Source organism: Sciurus vulgaris (assembly GCF_902686455.1).
Source record: "Sciurus vulgaris genome assembly, chromosome: 10".
Taxonomy (NCBI): domain Eukaryota; kingdom Metazoa; phylum Chordata; class Mammalia; order Rodentia; family Sciuridae; genus Sciurus; species Sciurus vulgaris.
This window is the reverse complement of record NC_136470.1, coordinates 142,355,845-142,381,146: the sequence shown is the minus strand read 5'-3', so window position 1 is coordinate 142,381,146 and position 25,302 is coordinate 142,355,845. Positions and strand designations below refer to the sequence as shown.

At 50.8% G+C, this 25,302-nt stretch overlaps 3 protein-coding genes across 19 annotated transcripts in view; 1 reads left to right on the top strand and 2 right to left on the bottom strand.

Annotated features, from left to right (window-relative positions):
• Positions 1 to 25,302, top strand: part of MED12L (mediator complex subunit 12L) — a 250,273-nt gene that overhangs the window by 81,283 nt on the left and 143,688 nt on the right. The gene's annotated exons all lie outside the window — the stretch shown is intronic.
• Positions 1,895 to 10,974, bottom strand: GPR171 (G protein-coupled receptor 171). Its single transcript, XM_079100978.1, has 2 exons — positions 8,528 to 10,974; positions 1,895 to 4,680 (listed from the first exon to the last, which is right to left on the bottom strand). The coding sequence occupies exon 2, from the start codon at positions 4,652 to 4,654 to the stop codon at positions 3,695 to 3,697; it is 960 nt and encodes a 319-aa protein (XP_078957104.1). The 5' UTR covers positions 4,655 to 4,680; positions 8,528 to 10,974; the 3' UTR covers positions 1,895 to 3,694.
• Positions 14,755 to 25,302, bottom strand: part of P2RY14 (purinergic receptor P2Y14) — a 30,022-nt gene continuing 19,474 nt past the window's right edge. For both annotated transcript variants that reach the window (XM_079100975.1, XM_079100976.1), the window contains exons 2-3: positions 21,796 to 21,901; positions 14,755 to 17,290 (exon numbers count right to left, since the gene is read on the bottom strand). In XM_079100975.1, the coding sequence (XP_078957101.1) occupies positions 16,250 to 17,266 (1,017 nt within the window). In that variant the 5' untranslated portion in view covers positions 17,267 to 17,290; positions 21,796 to 21,901 and the 3' untranslated portion in view covers positions 14,755 to 16,249. The remainder of the gene's footprint in view (positions 17,291 to 21,795; positions 21,902 to 25,302) is intronic.

Below are 25,302 nucleotides of genomic sequence, written 5' to 3'. Positions count from 1 at the left end.
ACAGCCTGCTTGCTTTATTGTAAGGTCCTTAACTGCCAAGTGCCGAATTACTCACCTGTGTGTGGGACTCACACCTCCTGAGTGGAGAGCTTTCCTTCTGCTGCCCTGTTGGTGGGGGTTCTGATCAGATGGCTCATGTGCAGAGGTGTCCAGATTGGTGGTGTGATATTAGTGGCTGGCTTCAACAGAATTGTGTTAGTACGGTTTTGTGAAATCGTCCACGTCACTGCAAAGGACGTCGACACGTGATCTCCTACTCGTGTCTGAAAGGCATCTGCTGAGCAGCCGCGTGTGTGCTGCGTGGCGGCAGGTGCTGTGGGTATTACGCGGATGAGTAGGGATTTGGGGCGCAGGAAAGATGAGTGAGTCGGGACAGGGACAAGTGTGCACAGCATGGGGAGCCCTCCTGTCCGTGCCACCGGTGTCCATGGGAAGGTGAGCGGGCTCAGGTCCCTTCCACTCTAGGAGGAGTGGTGGGAAGGAGCCTCTGGGAAGGGCCATGTCACAGCAGGGGCTGTGGCCAGGCCAGGCCTGCTGGGCCTGTGGATGGAGAATGGAAGGCAGTTAGCGTTGGGTCTCCCAGGCCATGCCGCCCTGCCCAAGGGGAGCGTGCCGGGTGTCCTGTTACTAGTGAGCACGCAGGAGCTCAGCCTCAAGCTCCCTGGCGTTCCCTGCAGCTCTGCTGTAAGTGTGATCCCAGGGCCTCATTTTCTTCATAAGGTGCTTTTCTGTATCACAACTGTAATTGTGAGGCATGTGGCGCGTGAGCATGTTATTCTCTGGCCGTCTTAGGGTTTTGATCAGCAGGCTACATATTTTGTTTAAGAGACTTCTTTTTTGGTATTTTGGAACATCCTCTAAAATGACTCAAATTACTAAATCCATGTTTTTGTCTCATCACAATTAAAGATTCCTTTTGGGCATGTGTTTCATGGCCGTGGCTACGTCAGAACGTGTCCACTGTCTGGTCCACCTTGTCTGAACAGCTCAGGAGCTCTGGGCTTTACCAGTAGGCGTCACCCACCGCCATAGATGGAAGGAGCGGGCAGTTCATCACAGGCAGGAGAGAGGGTGGCCTTGAACTATAGATGCCTCTTGAAGGGCTTGTGGATGAACTACCATGCTGCCCGGGGTTTTAAGATATCCAGAATCACAGCCTGGAGTTTAATAATGATGTGTCAGCATTGCCTCTTGGTTTCAGTAAGGTACCATGGTTTCATAAGGCATAACACGGGGGGCACAGGGGGAAACCAGGGGGAACTGTTCAAACTGTCTCTGCAGCTTCTCTATAAGTCTGAAATGACTCCAGGGTAAACAGTAGATTTAAAGAAAAAAGAAGGCTGGCACAGCGGTGCACGCCTGTAATCACAGCCTCTCAGGAGGCCGAGGCAAGAGGATTGTGAGTTCAAAGCCAGCCTCCGCAAGTTAGACACCCGTCTCTAAACAAAATCTAAGAAGGCCTGGGGATGTGGCTCCGTGGTTAAGCACCCCTGGGTTCAATCCCTGAGACAAGAGGGAAAAAAAGGAAAAGAAAAGAAGCAAACGAGGAGAGACAAATAAAGCTACTGCGGCAAACTGCTGGAGATGCCGGGGCTTTCCTGCCCTGCCCCTGGGTAAGCAGAGCTCTGCAGGTGGCCTGCTCCGGGCTCGGCATCTGGCTGTCTGAGCAGGGCATGAGGCTTCAGCTTCTTTATTCCGCTGCTCGCCTGCCTGATGGCATTCCAACGATGGTCCACTTCCCTGAGAAGAGGGAGCCTGGTGAGTCAGTGACCAGCTGTCATGTCGAGTCCACATCGTAAAGCTGTCATGCGATCATAGCAGAACTGCTTGACATTGTGTTTAGGATAGAGAACCTTTTTTTTTTTTTAAAGTACTGGGGATTGAACTCGGGTGTTTTACCGCAGAGCTACACCCTCAGAACTTTCGTTATTTGATTTTTTTAAATTTTAAGGCAACATTCTCTATAAGTTTCTGAGGCTGGCCTTAAACTTGCGATGTTCCTGCCTCAGCCTCCTGGGTCACTGGGATTACAGGTGTGTGCCACTGTACCCAGCGGGATTCCACCACTGATTGTCCTCAGCCCCGTGTACTAGGAGTATAATTCAGAAACTGGGGGGAGGTAAAGGGCGTGCTGTACAATGTTGACACTGAACTGCTGCTGAGAATGTGGTTCTGTTCCTCAAAAAAAAGGGGAAATCTGACCAACCCTTCATGCACGTGAGGAGGCTGGGAAGAACATGGTAAGAAAGAAAATGTTTTGTCTCCTCTTCACTTGAACGCAGCCCTGGGGAGTAACCACCAAGGAGAGACGAAAGGTTCAGAAAGATGAGCCAGCTTCCTGCTCACCGTGACACTGTGCGGGTGAGGTGTGACCTGCCCAGCAGCAGGGCGCGTTGTCTAGGCTGCCTTCTCCAGCCTGCGCGCCCGCCTGCGGTGCTGGCGGCATTGCTGTCTTTATCAGCAGGACAGAGGGTGTCCAGCACTTACCTTGTTATGCACTTTTTAACAGACACTTCCTATGTTTTGTCATTTATTATTCACTTCAGATTCAGAAAATATACTTGAGCTTATTTTCCTGCCTCCCGGGACCCTGTTTCTCACTCATGGTGGATAATGCAGTCTGTTACTGACTGTGGGTGTGGGTAACTTACCTGCGCTTTTCCATTCTTCTCCCACTGACTCTGTCATTTAATGCCACGTGTTGAATACTGTCTGTGTCACTGGCTATGGAGAGAATTGGTCAGAGCTGTGACCCTGAGAGCTGGTGTCACCTGCACCTCAAGCCGCAGGCCCCCTGTGGGGCAGGCTCCTCTCCCTGGGCCTGAGCTGGCCCCGGCCCAGCCTGGGCGTCCTTCTCTGGTGGCCTACTCTGTGGAGTTGGTGTGTCTCTTTGAGCCCATCTGGTGCTGTTTTTCCAAACCTTCCCCGTGAGTTTCTGGTTTGGAAACAATAGTTTCAGTAGCTACTATAATTTAACAACTCCTTTTGAAAATAAAATAAGGCCCATGTGTTTCATATTATGACAAAATAAAACCATGAAATCACTAGATTTATCATTACTAATAGTAGGAAGCCTTTGTAATCTGCAGATTGAATATAAGCATATATAACACATTAAAAATTATCCATGAGTTGGCAAGCTTTTTTATAAATAGAAGTTTTTAGCTATTACAACGTTAGATGTTAAAAACTGGAGGAGTAGCAGACTGAAAGATTACTGTTTTTTTTTTTTTTTTTTTTTTAAGTGATGAATTAAAATAAATCAGGGAACAGGTGGTTTTGTTTAAGTTTTTAGGTGATCTAAAGTCCTTTAAAGTTGTTTTGCTGAGGGACTTCCTGGCAATTCACAGGGAGGTTATTTTACATGTTTTCAGGAAAGGTCAGTTCTGGATACGTCAGTGAATTCTGAGTCTGTGCTGGACTTCTTCTCAAGTTCAGGGACACTGCAAGGGTGGACACTGATCCAACAACACTTTTTGGTTTTCTCGTGTGAATAAATACCCGGACTTGACTAGTGTCAACACTGGCAGCAGAGCGAGATCGGCTTGCGTTTAGAAGTGGGTTTCTGACTTCCACATTTGCTTGCTGTCTGTATTTCTTATTTCCAAGATTCCTTTTTTTCCCACCTTTCCAAACCACAAGTAGCTTCGAAGACCCAGTAAGGCAGGAGGCAGTAGCATGAGACGCCCGCCTTTCACTCGTCAATTTCACGCCTTGGTTTTTCTTTCTGGGCCTTTGTCTCCTTAGGTGAGGCAAAAGTCTCAGTGACCTTGGAGCGAAATGCTTTTGAGAGATGATAGTACAGGATGGGGTCAAAGCACAGGTTGGACACGGCCAGCAGCAACGTGGCCTCCTTGGCTTTGAAGAGCGAGATCCTGGTGGAGCAGTCAGAGATGACCTCCGTCTGGCTGAGGGTGTACGGGATCCGCACCACGTGGTAGGGCAGGAAGCACACGATGTAGCCCGCGGTCACCAGGAGGATGGTGACCAGGGCCCCGCGCACGTTCGGGTAGTTGTCGTTATCTCTGTTTCTGTAGAGTTGTCGAATTACAAGGCAGTTGGATATTAAAATGATGGCCGAGAAGTTCAGAAATATCGCGACACATATGAAATTGGTCAGCAAATGCCAGTTTCTTCCAAACTCCTTTTTGAAGTCCATGCAGCCCACGTTCGACTTCTCCTGGATGTCTTTGATGGGGATCACCATGTTTGGGACCATTATAAGAAGGACCATGAGCCACACCACAGCCGAGATCATCTTTGCAAATCCAGGCTCTTGTATCCGGTATATCTTGCAGCTGCGAATCAGCTGGAGATAGCGGTCGATGCTGACAAACGCCAGGAAGATGATCGACAGGTACATGTTGATGTAGATGAGGCAGGCTGTCACCTGGCAGTGGAATATCCTCAGCCTCCACGGGGCCACGCCCAGGTCCACAGCAATCTTCACGGGTAGTGCCAGGGTGAGCAGGAAGTCGGCGGTGAGCAGATTGATCAGGTAGATGCTCACACACCTGTGACTGGGGGGAGTCTGTGTAAAGGCCCAGGTCGCAAAGCAGCTTCCAATAATTCCAATGAGGAAAACTAGATAAAAAAAATAGGTGAATGGCTCCAGGTCTCTGTAAACCGGACAGAAGGACGAGCTGTTCATCATTTTCAAGGAAAGGAAGGATGTTTCAACTAAAAACAATAAAAATCCAAAGAATTTGTTAAAAAAAAAAGAGGAGGAAATGTTAGCAATTAAAATCAGAAACTATTTCCTTTAAAAACATTTGCATTCCCAATACGTGTCCTTTGCAGTTCTGGGGGAGTACTGTACTTCACCGTGTGGCCGGGGGAGCGCCCTGGGCTGGGGGAGGCCCGGGGTCTCCTTGCTGTGCGTGGCCTTGGACTTGGCTCTGGGCCAACAGTGTAGTGCTCTGGCAGTCCTGTTACCACCATGCAGAGGACGTGAGGGAGCGGAGATTCGGAGAAGTGTAGAGAGGAAGCTGGTGGCCTGGCGAGCCGCAGCCCTCCACTGGTGCCTGGCTGTCCTCACTTCTGCTGGGAGGACCTAAGCTCCAGGGAGGCTGGGGAGGCCACAAACCAGTCAGCTTTGAAAGTGTTATTTAAAAAGTAGCCTCTTTAAAGCCGTGTGACCCGTTAGGGCATTTCCAGAAACAAAAGTTCGTTTCCTTTGTCTTCTCAGCAGAGAGACTTAAGGATTAGACTCTGGTCTTGGATTGATGCTTATTATCTCCCTCCGATTGCTCCAGTGCGCAGTGGAAGACATCTGTGATGCCAAGCATGGGAGGTGGAAGATGTAGTACAGAGTGTCATGGAAAACACCCTCCAAGAAGCACCATTCGGACAGTTCTACACAAGCTATACCAAGTTAGCAATGCATTCGTAGTGTCTTATTAAGAGTCTTACACTGAGCACGTGTCGAGTGCTTTTGGGGGATGTTAGGTTCAATACACTAATGGAATTACTTCCTCCTATTCTTTTTACTTGTTAGAATGTAGCTACCAGAAAAGCAAGCTATTTGTATGGTTTGGTTTTCTTGCTACTGGACAGTAATAGATGCTTCTGTGGCAGTGTTTCTGCATCGTTTTGTGAAAGGTGTATTTTAGAAGCTTCTGGAACACGGATGTTTGCTCGTCAATGATGACATCCCTGAGGAGGGGCCCCACTATGTTACTGTCAGAGCATCTGACTCAGTACTGGTGGTTTTCCGTTCACGGTAGGTGTCGGGCAGTCCGGAGCCCAGAAGCAAGGGACGTTCCCTGACAACTGCTGTAATCAGTGTTGATAGAGACATTAAGATCTCGCCACCTGTAGTCCCAGTGGCTGGGGAGGCCGAGGCAGGAGGACTATGAGTTCAAAGCCAGCTTCCGCAACAGGAAGGCACTAAGCAACTCAGTGAGATCCTGTCTCTAAACAAAATACAAAATAGGACTGGGGATGTGGTCAGTGGTCAAGTGCTGCTGAATTCAATACCTGGTACCAAAATAAAGGTTTAAAAAAAAAAATCTTGCCTTGTTCCCCATACCCATAGCCTGGAGGAGCTTGTCAGCTTGGGCCAGGGGGCGGGTCCTCTGACAGTGTTTGGTCGGACTCACACCCGGAGGCGGGGGACTCTCTTCAGGTGCTGCCCGTTGCTGTGGGCAGCACCAACTTACTTTCATTTTAAAGACCAGAGTATTACTTTTGTGCCTTAGTGGAAATAACACATATACGCACTTTTCTTCTTTTTTGGTGGGGGGTGGGGAGAGAATGGGGATCGAACCCAGGGGTGCTTTACCACTGAACTGCATTCCCAACCCTTAATTTTTTAAAAAAAATTTATTTTGAGGTAGGGTCTCACTAGTTGCTGAGGCTGGCTGTGAACTTTCTGTCCCCTGCCTCAGTCTCTTGAGTCACTGGATTGTAGTTCTGTGCCATTGTGCCTGATCCATATATAAACTTTGTAAAAGTACCAAACACTGAGCATAGTGGCTGACTTAGAAAGTCATATCAGACGTTAAATCTCAAAACAAACAAATGACGGACACACAGCTTTGGAAGTCTTTGGACATCTTAATTCTCTCAAGGATTTAATGACCCACCCTGTCAATCTTGGGATGAAACAATACGTAGAACAGATGAACGAAGCGATGAATGATATGGCTACGGTTCCTAAATGAAGGCTTCACGTATGAGTCACGTGCCCTTCCCTCACCTGATGGAGCCCTTCAGGTCGGGAGTGATGCCGTTTTATACCAGCAGTGGGAACAGTGCAGCCGGCAGTCGCGCCTGGTGATGACTTCACACACTTAGGAGCCTTTCCTCACCCCGTGGGGCAGCTGTGCCCATCTGTGTTTTGCAGAGGAGCAACCTTAGCCAGACAAGGTTGCATACCAGCGGGTATGTAGCTGTGAGTTCTAGAGCCAGGATCTCAGAAGCTATGTTCAAAACCACTCCAAATTCAGATTGTCACACACTAGTGAAGACTATGATGGAAGCTGTTAACCACCAGCAACCAGTCTTCACACAGGGTTAGGGTCTGATGTTCTGAGCGGTTTTCAGGTAAGAGAACTGAAGTAAGACATTCTTGACTTTTCCCCTGAGCCCTAATAAAAAGTGTGGACTTCATTTACTATGTGTACATTTAAAAGCTAAGCCTGGGTCCTCTCCTTTCAACTTAGGCTGTAGTCCCATAACCTAGGACCCCCATCATCCCTCCAACTCTCCCCCGCCGCTGGGTTGCAGGCCAGGACCGTGCATGTGCTCAGCGTGTGATGTGCCACTGTGCCCCCTCCCCATTCGATTCCCTGTTCAGAACTGCCTGGGAACAGGTCCTTCTGCCATTGCGTTGTGGCAGGTGAAAGAACCGTGGGATCCCAGAACCTCAGTGATGGGCATAAGCTTTCCTGAGGCCATCCAGTCAGGCCAGGAGGCCGAGGTCTGGCCCTTGTGTGCTGCTCAGGGAGCAGACGAGGAGCTGTCCTGGGGCGTCATCCTCTAGCTCCCTGCCTTTATCCTGGCCCTTCCCGACTCCTGCCATCCCAGGCTTCCTAGGTGCCCCGAGTTTTGCTGGTTGCCAGTTATGTGCACCTTGGATTCATGAGCGTGCTTTTCCTCTCTGAGTCGAACACTAGTGCCGGTGTGTGCTGGCCTCATCTCCTACCTTTGCCTTTGTCCCTTTGTGGGGTGGTGGGATCTCGACCTTGGTGCTTTTATTCCGAATGTTATGCAGGTGGTAGTAGCATGGTGTGTGTCGAGCCCCCCACCGCCTGCCCAGCTACGTGGAGAGGAGAATTAGGGTAGTTTGTTGATTGATTATCATTCTAGAACTGACCACAAATTTTATAGGTGAGCGATTGATTTGAAATACCGAGTGGGGCTGTTCAGCCAGCAGTGCTTGAGAACCATGGGGTGCCTCCCATTTGGTTCTGTGACATCCGTCTAGATGGCAGAGAACACTGGCTGGCTTAGGATTTTCAGTTATGTTGAGTAGAGCTTAAGGTATGCCCTCTGACGTCCCATGTTCTCTATCACAGATTGAGAACCAAGGGCCTAATAAGTATTTTGCTAACCAGGTATTAGCCAGTGGAAATTCAGAGGACTCCAAGGTCGTCAGCAAGGCCAAGGGGAGACCCAAAGTGTCTTCTTGGCCCCTGTACAGTCCCCATTGCTGGCAAACCCACTAGATCTTCCATGTGAGTCACAGGGCAGAGTGTTTGAAATGACCTACTGTATGTTTCTAGAGGAACGTAGTTTTGAGACCTGTTGCGTCCTGCTGTAAAGACCTGGACATGGCCATTGTCCTTTCAGTTACAGAACCAAGTGACTGAGTAGTTCTGCTCACTAGGCTATTTAGTTTGGTTTGGACTGAGCTGTCTTTTGGAGACAGGTGGATGGGTCATCAGATAGAACAAGACTATGGAGAAGTTCTCAGGCAGGATCTATTTAGAGTCTAACAATTGGTACTCTGTAAACACTGAGAGCCACCAGCTTGCCTTCTATGGAAAAGCTTGGAATAGATGAAGTATTTAGAAAGACATACCTGGTGTGTTTTCTCCAGCCTGAGCTGACCTAGTACCTTGTCTTCAGAGAAGTGCGAGTTGTTCAGTTAGCTGCAGCAGCAAGAGCCCAGTGCCGGTTGCTGGCTGTACTAAAGTTTCCTGTCCTTTTTGTGTGGTTTTAAAATGTTGCAGATTGACGTAGCTGAAACTGTGGTTTGCATATGCTTTAACTGCGTGGAAGTCTCCTGAAGAAGCACACCCCAGTCAGTTTTACATGTGTTCTTAAACAACTTGATTGGTCAATATTTTTTAGAGAAAAGACTTTCATTTGTCTGTTGTAGTACCTAGCCTTTATTTTTCATATTTTTTTAAGTACCCATGATAAATTCTGTGTCTTCATGGTTTCAAAGAATGTCAGTGTTTATGCTTTGAGTATATTATGAGTTAAAGATACAGGAAGGTGTTGAAGAAACACTTCTTCAGTGTACATAGTAACACTCACCAGTTTACAGCACTTAAAATGTTATTGTTCACGTGGTTTTACAGTTCTTCATTCCAGAATATATTGTGCCTGCTTTTCCAAGTTATGAACCTGGAGTATCTGGCAGTTTGACTGAACAGCTTCATGAATTGAGACAGGTATTTAGTGATTATTAGATTGTTTGGTCAAGCATCTGTCTTCCTGTGGTAAGGAGGTGTCTTCTGAAGACTGCAAGGGGCCTGGCTGGGTGGGGACCCCATGGAAGCCCATGCCTCTGAAGGAGCCGCTCATCCACGCCGCAGCCCTTTCCTAGGCATTGTTGTAAGGCTGGCTTTTGTGGGAGGCAGCATGAGCTTCCGATCCAAGCACGGTCTGCAGAGTTGCAAGTGTGCAGCCAGAGTGGATCTGTAAGTCAGGGCTGCTGCCGGGTGGTGATGGCTGGTTTCTTCCAGAGCCTCGTTGCATTGGTGGGCGTTCTCGCTTCTCCTCTCTTTCACCTTACAGCTCTTTGTCAGTTTTCCAAATTGAAAAAAAAAAAAAAAATTCAGAAGAGCACTCTTTAGAATCTAAACCCAGTTCCTTGGTATTTGCTCTTTAACTTAAAAAAAAAAAAAAAATCTTCCCAAAAGACTAATGAGACATGTCTAGCTAGAGTGAATTTAGGGTGAGTTTAAGGTTATCATGGTGATAATGGCCATTTGATTCAGATATGCTGGGCATTCTTCCAAATTCAGGTAATTATAACTTTTGCTGATTTTAATATAGATTGCCTGTAAAGTAGAAGGCAATTGTTTCTCATGCTTTGAGTTTGTTTTCTGGTTAAGTACCAACGTTAACTTTAGTTGTCATGGTGCAAGGAAGTGTTCCATCTTGGGATGTGTGTGAAGACCCACTTGTGAGCCGCACAGGGTGGCCATGCCTGTAATCCCAGTGGCTCTAGAGGCTGAGGCAGGAGGATCACAAGTTCAAAGCCAGCCTCAGCAACTTAGCAGGGCCCTAAGCAATATAGTGAGACCCTAATGTTAAATAAAAAATATCGTAAAAAGGGCTGGGGATGTGGCTCAGTGGTCAAGCGCCCTGGGTTCCATCTCCAGGACCAAAAAAAATTAAAAAAGGAAAAACAACACACTTGTGGAAGAGACACATGCACAGGCCGTAAGGGAGGAGTCGGGACAGGGCTCTCCACTGGGCAGGGTGCAGTGACCGCTGGCCCAGGTGCAGGCTCGTGTGCAGTGAAGGAAACTGGCGTGCAGGCTTGGTGAAGTCCGTTCTGCCCTTCCCTAGGTAGGCGTATCCGTGTGTTCCCTTCTTGACTTCCTCCGTTTACTTTAGGATTGTAGACAGGATCGGAAGGCACAGGAGCTGCCTGGAGACTTGGGCCCTCCTGGCCATGGGAGCCGGTGTGTGGACAGCACAGCTGCACTGGGTCCCTCTAGGACCGAGCGTGGTGGCCACGCATCATGTGGAGGTTCGTCCTGGCCTCTCCCCTCTGCCTCCGGGGATTTTAAATGTGGTTCCATCTGAATTTCCACAAGCTCTGCTTTCCATTTCATGGGGGACTGTTTTCTGGTGCCTGGGTAGCCTTCCAGGAACCTGCGTGTTGTCACGGACCTGGTGCTTCACAGGCCCGGCAGGAAGCAGCGAGGACAGGTTATTTTTTCCTCACCTCGATCAAGGTCATACTTCCTGTTTAAGAAATGATGTGTTTGTTGCTTTCATGGACTTTTATGTATAAGATGCTAAGTTGTCCCACAGGTTATGAGTTGAGGAAAAAGAGTGTCTTTATAGTCAGCTCTGCTCTCTGTATACGTCTTACTCCTGATTTTCTGGAATACAAATACCAGGCAGCACTGTTTCAGCACAGTGCCTCTTGTTGATGTGTATCATTTTTGAAATTCTCTTTTTAGGCACTATCACAGCCAGGAGGGGGTCGGGACCTTCTTTTCTTTCCTTTTCTTTTCGGGTTCTAGGGATTGAACCCAGGGACATTGTATTACTGAGCCACATCCCTAACCCTTTTTGTGTTTTATTTTGAGACAGGGCCTCACTAAGTTGCTGAGGCTGGCTTTGAACTTGGCAATACTCCTGCCTCAGCCTTCCGAGCCTCTAGCCTCGTAGGCGGCTTGTTTTCTTAAAGTCAAAACCAAACCATGAGGCATAGGAGGTAATACCCCTTACGGACGGGGAAGCCGAGGCATGGGGAAATCAGGGCCTGCCCCACACCACCCAGCTAGCTCTCGGGCACTCTGCCATGGGAAGGTGCTGGGTGGGGACAGTGGCCATGAAGTAGGCCATCAGGTCTGCAGGTCCCCTGCTTAGTGCGGTGACCTCGTGAACTTCGGTGCCACTGTTCCCACCCGCCTCATGGAGTCGCAGCCTCTGGAGTATGGGCTCAGCCCGACATCATGCACATGGAGATCTTCATGATCAACGACCTCGGGAGCAGCCGCATGTCTGCAAGTCTGCCCTCTGTCTGGGCTGCTTTCTGTCTGGAAGGCTTGTTAGAAGTGCACTTCTCTGTCCCACTGTCTTAGCTCACTGTTTCCTGACTGCCTGAGGCTCACAGCTCAGATGTGAGGATGACCCATGTGATTAGAGAGAGGTTTTATTTTCATGTCTACTTTTATTACTTTGGGGGGCTCTGGGGATTGAACTCGGGCGCTCTTCCACTGAGCCGCCTCTGGTGGCAAAGGCTCCAGAGTGGCCCCAGCTCTTGGGGCGCACGGCGGGAGGCTGGAAGCGGCTCTGCCTGGCCTCTGCTCCGAGGCCACCCACCGCCCTCTGAGAGCGCTCTCTGCTGGAGCCTTACGTCACTTCCACCCACAGTAAGATTCTCTTGCTTGACTTCCTGTGCCTGACTTCAGATTTTCTTCTGTCAGGACAGCAGAACTGCGGCCCAGAGCTTCGCTCCCCGCTGTCTTGTGATCTGGGAGGGTTACAGGCACTCTGGGGGGAAGGGGCTGCCATGTCAGTCATGAGGCAACCCTGGCCGCCCTCGGGTCAGGAGGAGCTAGCAGACAGGAAGTCACTCGGGAGGACGGTGGTCCTGCTGGGCGAGAGGCAGTGAGGGCCTGAAATCAAGGGGGCAGGGGCACTGCGGGACCTCTGCAGGGTGAGGTCTCTGCTGTGGTGTGAGGAGAGCCCTGGAGTCCAGGTCGGGGCCGGGTGGGGCAGGCCTGCAGAGGGAGGGCTCCTGGCCTACAAGGAAAATTACCGGGCTGGGGTACAGCTCAGCTGGTAGAGTGCTTGCCTTGTGGCACAAGGCCCTGGGTTCAATCCCCAGCACTGCAAAAAAAAAAAAAAAAAAAAAAAAAAAAAGAAAAAATCACCACATCATTGGATAAGCTTAGATTGATTTCTGTTTTGTTCATTTTCAGTAGATATTAAATACTTCTCATTGCATTTTGTAAGCCATTAACCAAGATTTTCTGATTAAGAATCTCTTATTTTGAACACCATTGATTGCAACTCTGGTTTTCTTGTTTAAGATTGTATTTTCTCCTGATGTTTGTAATATCAACCAGACCAAAAAGCACAGTTGATCATGTAATTCAAAACTTTCTGGGTAGCTGCATGTTCTTGTTAATCAGCAAATGGATTTGATATCGGTTGAAATCGGCTTTCACTTTACAAACAACGTGAGGATTAGCTTCTCCTTTAGTAGTAAGCCTCAGAAAGCCCTGCTGGTCCTTCCGGAAGCTGAGGGCGTAGCAAGAACAAAATAATCAGCATCCTAAGACCCGCAGGTTAGCCACAGGCTCTTAGCTTAGGAGAGGGTCTGTGCAGCCTTTCCAGTCATGTGAGGACTGTGCAGAGCTGGGGACAGCCTCTCCTTGGTGTCCCTGTGTGTCAGCAGCTGGCATGACAGGGCAGTAAGCCCTGCGGACTTGGCCACGAGCTTTGGGGGAGATCTAGTTGTCATCAGGTGCAGAGGATCGGGAGAGGGAGGGGACATACCGCCCCGCGCCTCCCGGACTTGCAGTGCCAGGGTTACGGCTGAGGACCCAGAGGGGGTAACGGCCCAAGCTCCCCTGGGTCTAAAGTTCTGCATTGCAAGTCCTCGAAGCATCTGGGACAATGTGTGGAAGTGGGTGGGGTGGTGTGGAAGGAAGACACGTGAACACGGGAGAACACGGGAGAACACGGGAGAAGCCTCAGAATAATAAGTGAGCACCTTCGCAAAGAAACGAGGGTCCCAGCAGCACAAGGGAAGCCCCGGGGTTTGCACGTTTTCTCGGTGAAACGCTCCTCCTGGGTTTTCTTGTTGGGGGGCATTCTTCTGAGATCCCTCCCTGCTTGTCCTGAAATTTCTGTTGCTAGTGTGGCGGTAGGTACGTAGGAACATCTCATGTTCCCTATAAACCCCCAAACTGCTTTGGAAAACACCTTATTTTTGCGTAAGAACTTCTTTTCCATAATTATGTTATAATTAACATTTACATTATGTATTTATGGCAGGCAAGTTAGTGCAACAGTTAGTGATGTGGTACAAGTGGAGCTATGGGGGGTTCAGCCCCTTTGCAAGCAGCCCTGGATGGAGGGCCGTATCTCACTGGAGAGGTTCTTTCTGGGGGTGTCCTGACATGAAATGCTAGTCCACATGCCACTGGAGTCTTGCAGGTGACCCAGGGAGGTGTTGGTGCTCCTGCTGAGCCCGCACGGTGTCACTGTCTCCTGGCCGCGCAGGCAGGTCTTGGGATGCTTTGGGCCCTTCTGTTAGATTTCTGCATCTCAGACCTTGCGGGTGGCTGCTGGCCTGCTGTTCAGGGAAGTGTCTTCTTTTAGCTGCTAGCCCAACACTTAAAAACTGGGTGATTTTGCGTCTCTTGTAGAAAATGGGGATGTGACCGGCTGAGCTAGGAGTGGTCCCCTGGGCAGGCCTGCGCTGGGCCACCGCCATCCTGGCCGCCACTCTCGCGCCACTTGCAGCCTTCTCTGTCTCTGCAGGCACCTTGAACACAGGAGGTCCTGTGCCACTACTGTCCACAGGGGAGCTGGGGAGTGCCCCCTACTGTCCAGCCGCAGCGGTCCTGGTGACCTGCGTGCTGGCAGGGCACCTTCATGTCTGCCTGCTGCTCTGTGCCTCAGGTGCAACAGAGTGGGTGCTCCCTGGCGCCGCTTAAGAGCACCCTTGTCCACCCTGCACACCGCTTCCTGACACCCTTGCCTGGGCTGGACTGGCCTGCCCAGGCTAGTGCTCACCAAGGCAGTCAGGCCTGGCACCGCAGGAAGAGTGACTTTCCCAGGGACAGGGTTTGCTGAGGAGGTGACGCAAGTGCCCCAGGGAGCAGTTCCTTCTCCTTCATGCTTTCACTTTCTCTTGTGGCCCAGAAGGGGACATTGTCAACCCCGGATGCCCTCATTTGCCCTGCCAGTGGGAGTCGTGGAGAGTAAGCACAGCCCGATGACTTTGCAAGTCTGCTGACCCACACGAGGACAGCAAGCCCTTCTACCGAGGACGGCACCGCAGAGGGGGGATCGGTGCTTTTTTGAGGTGGTTCCTCTGGCTGTGCACTGGGGAAGGAACTGCCAGGAAGGTGGGCAGCAGACCTTTGGTGGGGCTCCCCCGCTCTTCCACGTAGCACCTGTTTTCTAGGTTCTGCCTGAACGTGACAAGGCCCTGGAGCACAGCATGCTTATTTTGAAGTGTCAGTGGCAAGTTGACTGTTGGCAGTCTTTAAGTGACTCTTCCTGATCCTGTGCAAGAGACGTCAGGAAGCCCGTGACCACGAGAAGGTCTGGTGGTGTCCCCTTAGGCTGCGACTATCAAGGAAAAGTTGACAGTACTGAGAATAACTTTCTTTATTGGTGCATAGACAGTAAAGGATAAGAGAAATGCAAACACTTCTTATAAAACATTCGGGAAGACTCTTTGAAGGATTGACTGAATGTCTTCTAGCCAGTTCGTAACAGAAAAATATTTAGCTTGGTAGCTCTTAAAACAGCAACCATATACCAAATCTCCATGTATTTCTGTTTTCTAGAAAATGGGATACATGAATTTTCATTTTATGCGTAATTTGCCAGTACTTATTTTATGTTTTAGACTTTCTTTTTATTTTTCCTATTTAGTTCCTTAATATTGGCTTTGAATAAAGGAGGTGCTTTGCTCCTAAGTACACCCCCCACCCTTTTTATTTTTATTTCGAGACAGAGTCTTGCTAAGTTTCAGACGTCAGCCTCAGACCTGTGATCCTCCTGTCTCAACCTCCTGAGTAGTTAGGAGGTGTGTACTACTACACTTGGCTAGATTTTCTTTATATCAAATCCATTTGCTTTCTAAAAAACTCTCTCTCCTGACCCCACAGGAGAATAATGTTCTGTTCTTGTGTGTGTATTTCCATTATCCTATTGGCCAGTGGAGCAGAGGGAGTTGCTGGCAGTACCTGCTGGGTCTGATTTGCTTAGTAGAGCCCTCTTAGACATAGTTTAATACCAGAACTTCAGCTTATTAGATGACTTAATAAGTCTTTTTTTTTTTTAAAGTTTTATTAGTTGATAAGTTTTTGTTTGTATGTGGCGCTGAGAATTGAACCCAGTGCCTCACACATGCTAGGCAAGTGCTGTACCACTGAGCCACAACCCCAGCCCCTTAGTAAGTCTTTTATAAGATATACTTAGCATGCATCTAATATCCTTAACATTGCATGAGAAAAAATTATAATTTTACTGAAGAACACATAAGTCATATCTATTTTCTTTGGAAATGCCTTGAGATGCATGAGTAAGGGGTTTCCTAAGTGATTTTCTGCTTCATATTAGAGAAAGCTTAATTTTTTTCTCTACAAACTGCCCTTTATCAAACTCTGCCTGTTTTTAGGTTGGTCTTTAAGATTGCTGTTGACAAAGATCACATACATTACTAACTTTATTCGTGCATATGAAGAAAGAAGACACCTATGTGAATTGTCTTGGAATTCTTCCTGTTTTCTTTATTTACCATTTAAAATCCTACTTTTTTAACTGTCCAGCCTAGTTAATGTAAATTTAAACCTGCCATTTTATAGAATAAGATTGAATAACTGCATGTATGATTTTTTTTCTACTTATTAACAAGAAAAATAGTGGTCAGTACTCGGAAAACCCGCAGAAGGGATTTCCCCCCCTTTGATGTCACAGAATAGCTTGGGCACATACTTGCTTCTCCGCCATGGGTTTAATGAGTCACGCTGGCTCTGGACAGCAGTGCCGGGTCTGCGGCTGAGGACGGCCTGCTTGCTGCTCGTGGTTCTTCCCATTGCCTGTGCGGTGGTCACTCACGGGCTTGACCAGAAGGCGACATTCACAGAGTGTCTGTGCTGTCGTGCATCGTGTTTCCTCTCTTGGTTTTGGAAGTGTCTGAGTCATTCTGAGCTTGAAATGAGATGTGCAATTTTTTACATAAGATTTCTCTAAATGGCTGGCATAGGAAGAAATAAATCATGGGGTCCAGACACACGTTTGCGGCAGAGAGTAGCAGAGTGAACTCTTTCACGTAGAGCAGGATTTCTTTTGACCGGCAGCTGTAGTCTGTTTCGGTCTGACTCATTGTGTAGGGGATCCTGGCTACGTGGTAAGGCACAAAGCAGATGAAAAACACAAACACGATGCTGAAGATGTTGCGGCTGGACTTCCTTTTGACGGAGATGGAATTCCTTCTGGACTTGAGATGGGACTTGAAGATTTTCCTGGTGATGGCCGTGTAGAAAATGATCAGCAAAAGAAACACCAGCCAGAAGATGCCCACGAAGATGTAGTTGGATGCTTTGTGCCACTTGCGCCCCAGCTCGCTCTTGAGCTCCATGCACTGTACCTTTGCGACCTCCCGCACGCTCTGGTTGGTCAGGATGATGTTGGGGACGGCCAGCAGCAACATGAGCGCCCACACCATGACCGACAGCAGCTTGCTGTAGCCCACCGACTGGACGAGCGAGGTCAGGAGGGGCTTCACGATTTTGTAGTACCTGTCGAAGCTGATGAGCCCGAAGAAGACGATGCTGACGTACATGCTGACGTAGAAGACCACGGCCGAGACCCTGCACACGAACACCCTCAGCTGCCAGGGGCCCAGGCCTGAGTCACCCAGGATCTTGAAGGGAAAGGTCAGGCCCATCAGAAAGTCAGCAACCACGATGTTCTTGAGATAGACGATGAAACTCTTGGAGCTGGGCACGGAGATGAAGATCCATCCCGACACACCGTTGAGCAGGATGCCCGCCACGAAGACCAGGAGGTACAGCCCAGGGATGACCTGCTGGGTGAGGAGCGGGTTGCGGGAGCAGGGCGGGCCCAGGGGCGGCAGGCTGGTGGAGTTGAGCATCTCGCAGCTCCTGGTGGCAGAGGCCTGTGAGGGAGGTGACCCAGTTACTCCAAGAGAGTCCTTCCCACGGTGGGAGAGCACAGCCAGGGCCTGGGGTGGTCGACCCGGCTCTGGAACTGCCCGTGGGCCCTGCCACTGCCCAGGTGTCCCCTCCTGCCCTCTGCCCCCTTCCTTCTCTTCTCTCCCTCCCTCCCTCTCTCTCTTTCCCTCTTTCTCCCTCCCTTCCTCCTAAGCCTGCTCTACCTGTGTTCTAGACATAAAACAGTATCCTACAAGCATATAATCCAAAAGTTAGCTGGCATTTTTAAATTTGTGATTGTGGGTATGTTTTCAAAATTGAACTTTTCTGTGTTTTGTTTTTACTGTTGAAAAATTGTTTTATTTTTATAAGCTTTTAAACAAAGACAAGCAGATGACAATATTTCTACAAAAATTCTGAGAATCGTTTCCGAAGTATGTTCTAGGCCTGTCCTGTGTGGCCTGGTGGCCGTGCGCTGGAGTAGCAGCTCCGGCTGCCGAGCGCCGCCACGCCGTGCAGGCCAGCTCGCGAGGTGCTGCAGATGTAAAATGCACACTGGGTTTTGTAGACTTGGTATAAAAAAGTGTAAAATACCTAATGTTTTAGATATTGATTGTAAACAAATTATTCAGTAAGTTAAATGTGCTGTTAATTTTAATTTCAGTCAATTTTACTTTTTTAAGAATATGATTCCAAGAAAATTCAGAATTACATACGAAAGTCTCGTGAGGCTTTTTTCTCGGTATCTCCAGAACCTTCCTGGGTTGCACCCAGTATTTTCTTTGTGGATGTGGGAAGCATCAATCTAGAGCACAGGGAAGATTGGAGTTGATTCAGGTGGTTACTTGGTGCTCAGAGCCCATGTCGTCTGGGTGACCGGCTCTCCGGCGCCTGACCCTCCGGCAGCCTGTCCTTGCCTCGGGATGAGGTTCTGGCTCTATCACCTGGAGTTGCTGTGGGCCCTGCTGGTCTCATCTCTGCCTCCTGCCACCCCCGAGTCCGTGACCTCCTTGTGGGGTTTCTCTTCCCTTGGGTCTTTCCTTGAGCCCCCAGCATGGACATCAGCTCCCCTAGGGAGCGTCACCCCCGAGCCTCGGTCTCTGCCCACAGTTCTGTGCGTGGCCTGGCCACTCTTGGCTCCCTGGCTGCTGCGTCTCTGTGTGCAGCCTGCACTGCGCGGGCTTTCCGACCACGTCCTGGTCAGCCCTCACGTCTGAGCCTGGTGCCTAGGACAGTAGATGGTTCCATTGCTCGTGAGAAGAGGGAGCCTGTGGTCTGGGAATGCAAGGCCTGGGAGAGGTGGCGAGGGCGACTGGTCTGTGTGGCCAGTCCTTCTGTCCTGGTGTCCTTCTGTCCTGGGTTCCTGGCGCTGGCATTGTGCTCTCGGCACGTCGTGCGAGGGACTGTGCCATTAAATCAAGGAGGTGTGACCCGGAGCACTGGGACGTGAAATCCACCTGCCGCCACACCAGGCGCACGCCCACACAGCCGCTCTGCCGCTCTCCAGGAGACCGTCTCTGCGTGTGCTCCCTTCGTGGGCCATGTGGCAAACCAGGAATATTTACATCCGTTTGATTTTGCCAGACTGTAGAATCCAGTGAAAGAAAAAAATGAACTGATCACTTCTTCTTCCAGCCCTTTCATCAGCTCTTACTCTTTCTCCTTCCTCTAGCCCCTGCGTGCTTGGCTCTGGGTGTAATGGGTCTGTGGCTGTCCCTTTTCTGCGGCCTTCCTGCACGTAATCTTGCTTCGGATTGTGTTAGCTTTCTGTTACTGTAACAAAATGCCTGAGCCCATCAACTCAGCACCGGTTGGTCTGCCTCAGGGTTTTGGAGGTTCCAGTCCATGATGGTCTCCAGCCCATGTGCCTTTAGACCTGTGTTGAGGCAGCAGGTCATGGCAGGAGCGTGCGTCAAAACCACTCATGTTAGGAGCCGGAAGCCAAGAGAGAGAGGCGACTGGACTCCGACACCTCCTTCACCCCCGGAGGCATGTCCTCAGTGGCCACGCCCTCTGGGCGCCACTGTGGCCCCTCCCTAGCCCCACGGAGGACCAGACCTGTCACAGTGGGCCTTGGGGACGTCTAGCATCCAGCCTAAGCTCGTGCTTCACGTGGGAAGTGAGGAGGAACCTGGTGTCCGGTTTTAACTGCCCGTGACAGGCCCTCCGTGTGCTCAGGAGCGTCCCCGGGCAGTTGGATACACTTTTGTCTAGAAGCCAGTCCCTCATAGCTGGAGAGCACGCTTGCTGCCCTGGGCTTCAGGTCTGGTTTGGTGTCCCAGTGCTAGCGACGCAGTCCCCTCGGTCATCTGGGCAGTCCCTGTGGGACTCACTTGAATTTAGTGATCACACTTTGAAGAAGAAACGTGAACTCTGTGACATACGACTGTGCAGTGAGGCGAGAAGGATCCCCCAGGAATGGCTCAGTGAGAGCTGCTTCCTCCCCTCCTGACAGTCACGGAAGGCTCTGTGACAGCCTGGTCCTGGAGCGTCCCCACAAGTCCAGGAGAGGCACCCCCGTCCCTCCTGGACGCCGGCCAGTCATTTCCCCAGGGGCCGGGACGCAGGGATGTCTGAGCTGCAAGGCCTCCTGGTGGCCAGGTGCTGTTATCTGCCTCCTCAGGACGCCCGACATCTGCACGTGCCCGTCCTGGCCATGCCTGGCATGGCCTCCGCCTCCTGGTCCCCTTTGAGCTTGGCAGAGGGGGCTTGACCCAGGCGTGCCTCAGGACTGGAGGGAGCCCCGAGTCTTTTCTCGGACTCTCTTGCTATTTGGGCAATTGTGAGGTAGTCGCAGATGAGTGTCTGCTGGGGGTGTGAGGCCTGCTGGCCTGGGGTCCAGGCTGGCTGGGAGGGGCGCCTTCTGCCTGAGCCACTCTGTTCTGCCAGGGCGGGGGCTCACGCCAGGGTTGGGGCTCACGCCAGGGCCGGGGCCTGGTCGTCAAGGTGCACTCCCGATGAGTGATGGGCTGAAAACCCACACACTCCGCGACCCGACCTTTGACCTTGGAAGCGTTGGGAACATTTACTCCAGGGGTCTTGATGGGAAGGGCCTCCCTCTGATGTTCTAGTCGGCACAGTGTGCAGCCTTTTCTACAGGGCAGGTCAGACACTGATCAGTCAAGAAATGAGTGACAAAGGAGCCTCCCTAAGGCTGTGGCGAGCCAGGCCAAGTGTATTTTCAGGCCAAAAGTCAGGAATAGGTACTGCTTGAAAAACAGGACAGGATCATAGGACAGACAGCACCACTTTGACCTTGTGGTGTCTGAGCAGTCTCCTTTCTTTAGGAGAGATGATCTAGTGTCCTGCTGAAGGGCCCTGCTGGACTTCAGGTCATTTCACAAATGGAGGGAATAGTCACGTGCTGATGTTGATTTCACACATTGCAAAAATATGTAAGAACTGAACGACTCGGAAAGAAAAGGAAGGACTCTCTTGGGACAGGCCTCCCCCTCTTCCTGTGCTGGCTTGTTGGGCCACTGTTCTCTCCAGTGTGTCCCAGCCCCTGGAGGAGGAGAGACAGGCGGCAGCAGGGGTGACAGACCAGAAGGGCCGCCGGTGAGCAGCTGCAGAGTGCCCGGGCCTCTGCCCGCTGCCGGAGCTCCCCAGCTGGCCGAGCTCTGCCCGGTGGTGGCTTCCTGGTTGCTGCTGGATTTCTGCAGTGACGTGGTCGTTAGTGAGCCTTGAGGCTTTGGGAAGGCAGCAGTGCTTCCTAAATTCCAGAGACTGTGTTTAAGAATGGTTTCTCTGTGGGCTGTGCTGGTTAAAGAAGTCCTGATTCAGGTCTTGGGCTTCCCTAGGTGGAGCTGTTGAGGAGGAATGCGAGTCCCCTCTGCTGCCCTCGCTTTGGACCTTCTGGTAGCAAAACTGAATATGGGGAGGTGGGGTTCCCGAGGCCCACAGCAGGCGTAATGGGAGCAGCATGTCCTCTCCCCTCCATTTCTTCTCTTCTTTCCTTCCTCCCTCCCTCCCTTTCTTCCTCTTCCCTTCCCTTCCCTCTTCCCTTTCCTCCCTTCCCTTCTCCTCCCTCCCTCCCTCTCTCTCCTCCCTCTCTTTCCAGAGGTCAGATCTGATCCAGCTCCTGTGTGCCCTTGCCCCTTGGTGCTGTGCTGGGCGACAGGACTGAGATGGAGAGGGCATGACCATCTCAGGGCTCTCTGCTGCCTGCCCAGAGCAGTGCCCCTCCGGAAGGGAGTGATATCTTCATGAGAACACGCTCAGCCAGCTCTGAGTTCTTTTCTTTTTCTTTTTTTTTTTTTGTGGGGGGGATGCAGGTGTTGAGAACCCAGGGCCGTGTGCTTGGGGCAGGCTCTCTACCTCCTGAGCTGTCTCCCCAGCCCCTCTTGCTTTCTGTTATCTGTTTTTCTGTTCCGCCTGGCAACCTGGTGACCTGCTTCTTTTCTGTACCAACCATCCTAGTCATGTGCATAGATCCACTTTCTCTGCATAAGAGAAATTACTCCCTCATAACATTTAGACAGAAATAATACTTGGCATTTTTCTCAATTACCTTTCAATTTGCTTTGCATAAAGGGAGGTCTCCTTTCAGTGAAGCGATGCGGCCCAGTGAGCGCTGGTCTTCTCCAAGTAGCCGAAGTGTTTCATCGCTGTGGATTCTGTATTACAGGAGGAAAAAAGAGAAGAATGAATTAAACGAGCCCTAGACTGTTTTTACTGGGGAAGTGTCCATACCTATTTTTAAAATCCGCCTTCCGTGACTGAACTATTTCGGCAGCTACCTTTATTGCTGTCTTCCTGTGCCTGGTCCTGGCCGTCACTGATGACCGTTGCCTTGGTTGCAGACTCTGTGGGAAACTTAGAAACTCTTTGCTTGAGAGTGATGGGCACAAGTGTTTGTAGTTATTGGTCTACGTTTTCCTCTGTTTAGATACTGAATCTTTTATCAGTTCTTCATATTTACAATTTGTCATTTTAGCCGGGAAGCCATAGGCCTGATGCTAATGTTCTTTTGTTAAGTTTTGGTTCTTTAGCCACACGGGGCCAGGAGTCACGCTGGGTCCACCTCTGCACGGCGGGATGCGCGACAGCCTCCCCTCGGGTTGTGTCCCGAGCTGCCTGTGACGTGTGGGATAAGGATGTCCCCAGTCGGTACCCAGTGGTGTAAGGAGCCTGGTGGGCATGTGCAGGCCATCGTTTCTGACAGGAAGAGGGTGTCGGGCGGCCTGCAGGTTGGAGTTTTTGGCTGTGGCCTGTGTTGTCACGTTCTGAATTCTGTGGACTAGCACTGCTCACATTGTAATGTGCATGTAGATTTTGGATCTTGCCAAAAAGAGAACTAAGGTTCTTAGTTTGGGGTTGGATGATATATAATGTTAGCTGGTCCAGGGACCACACTTTGAGTAGCATGCTTCTTAATTCTTTGGATTTTTCCCCAGTGCACAGGAGATGTTTAAGGAATGAAGAGGGTGAGGAACTGTCTCGTTATTTTCCTGTAGATGGGATTCCAGACAGGAATTAGTTACCTTCTAGGTAACCCTAAAAGTCTGGGGTCTTAGAGTTCATTTGTGACACATGTCACCAAGATTATTCCAACTGTATTGTCTTAGAAATATAAATAGATATATTTATATCAACCTGCTTGAGAACAAGAGAAGATGATCATTGTATATTTACCTGGAACATTCATAAGAGGTCATGAGAGTCTTTCTTTAGAAATAAAATGATGAGTCACGTTCTCTGTGGGCTAGTATCATGTGTGTGCCAGGGCAGAGCTGCCCGTGCCGATCGGGAAGGATGCATTCTGACCCAGCACCTGACCTGCCTCAGAGGAAGTGGGGCAAGGGGTGGTGGGGTGGGGTGGTCAGACGTCAGCATATGTCATTATCCTTGTTAAATGCTGGGTGCGTGGCCTTCATCCGAATGCTTGGGACCAGGAGTGTTTCAGGTCTGAGACATTCTGGGTTTGGAGTATTGGCGCACGATGAGCTGTGACCCCTGCCCGGGCACAGAATCCATCTGTGTTTCCTCTGCTCCTTAGACACGTAGCCTGTGTTTTGACTGGAACCCATCCCGTGAGGTCAGGCATGGGTTCTCCACTCCTGGTCACGTGGGTGCTCACAGTCTTGGGTTTGGAGCATTTCAGGTTTTTGGATTAGGGATGCTCAACGTGAATCACTGATCCACTGGTGCATTGGGGTCTGCCGACATTAGTTTCTGCATTTTTATCTGTGCATCTTTGAAATATTTCAAAATTAGTGATAAAGTGTGCATGAAGAACGGACTGCTCTCAGATCACCCTGAGTCAGTCCCCTTCCCCAGGAGCCCCTTGCTCCCTGCCTTCTGCCCGCGGAGGCCCTGGAGCCTCCCTCCGCCCTCTCCCGGCCTGGTATCAGCAGAGCAGTGTGGATGTGTGTCACCACGGGGTGCTTCCCTACACTTCCCGAAGCCGTGTTCTCTGCTGCCTTTGCCGCCTTTGCCTCCTCCGCCCTAATGTGTGACCTCTTGGTTGGTTTTTGGGTGCCAATTTGTGATCCTGTGTGGCTTGCTGGGAATTCACGTGTGGACGTTAGTTGGTCTTGGAGTCATACGTCATAGCATTTTATTTACTCTGCACGTGAGGATGTCTTCATTTTTTAGATACTAAATATTCTCGACTCTTGTTTAGCTCTTAGGCTGTCTCTGGGCATCTGGCCTCTGATGCTCCGCGACGGGCCAGGCATTTAGAGCACGGGCCCTAACTCTCGACCCTGCCTGTCTTTTCCAACCTTGTGGTTCCTCGCGGGTGGCAGTGCCGCCTGCTTCTGAGGCACAGACCTCTCCAGGACCCAGGCAGCTTGGCAGGCGACAGTTGCTCTCCTGGCTGTGACTGAGCGCGCTCCCTGTGCGTCTGTGTGTTCCCTCGGGGGCCCGCCGTGGCTGCTTCAGCCACGCTCTCTCCTCACAGCCCTCCTGGCTTTTGCCTCCTCTGGGTCAGTGGGGGCGTCTCCTTGCTTCTCCTCCCAGCAGGCCCTCTGTCTCCCCTGTCTGTACCTCTGCACTTCTCGGAAGCTACCAGAGGCTTGATTTCTGTGTCTGCTGTCTTCTTCTCAGTTGTCCTGTTTTTCTGACCTCTTGGTGGCATTTGGGTCCTTGCCCTTCACTGGGATCTTGGGCTCCTCAGGGAAGACCTTGCGGCCGTGGCTCTGCACGCCCAGGTCCTCCTTCCTTTGGCAAAGGCTCTGGGTTCACTAACGCCACCAGCATGTGTTGCAGGCACCGCGGGAACCTAGTCCCAGAGCGCTCTGAAGGAGTTTCAGGTCAGCGAGAGCAGGACAGGGGGACTTCGTGGTGTGACAGGAGTACCCAGTACCTTCAGGAATGGTGGCATCAGGGCAGCGTCCTAGGGTGGTGACAGGAAGATTGACAAATGGAGTGGCTTGAGCCAGGCCAAGACGGGGAGAGGGTGAGTTTGGGGCAGAGAGAGCTAGAGGGGTAGCATTCAGACACCTGGGGGACAGCCCGAGCCGTGGGCGACGTGATGGAGCCTGCGGGGGTGACGTCACTGCCCTTTCACAGGGGAAGGCCGTGCTCACGGCGGTCAAGCTGCTCCTCACAGGTGGGTGGGGAGGCTGTGGACCTCCCCAGTCCAGTGTGCCTGCTGAGGGAGGCACGGGGAGCCTGTCCTGAGGACGCGCCCGCAGGGGTTGTCTGGGGACAGCAGGACAGGAGCGATTCGAGTTCTGCAGGGTTCGGACGCCTCGCGCACTCTCTAGCACTGCTGCGTGTAGAACCTCTTCCTCCTCTGCCAGTTTTCTTAGGGTCTTTAAAATGGATGTGTTTTGACTTCATTTTGATTCCACTGTCTCCAGTGCTGATGTCCAAGGAGAGAGAGAAACTGGACTCCAGGTGCTCGGGACTCTCCCGGGGGGTTGGCCAGACCTGCTGCTGGCCTGGGTGCCCCCTGGACTCCCTGTTGCTCCACTGGCTGAGCTCCTGACCAGGCCTGACCCCATCTTCCTCTTTGCTGGCTGGTGGGCTCCACCTGGAGTTGGTGACACATGGACACTGACCTGTTGAC

Bases quoted from the DNA above. Each gene is read 5' to 3' on its own strand.
- GPR171 (XM_079100978.1), bottom strand. From the start codon at position 4,654: ATGATGAACAGCTCGTCCTTCTGTCCGGTTTACAGAGACCTGGAGCCA.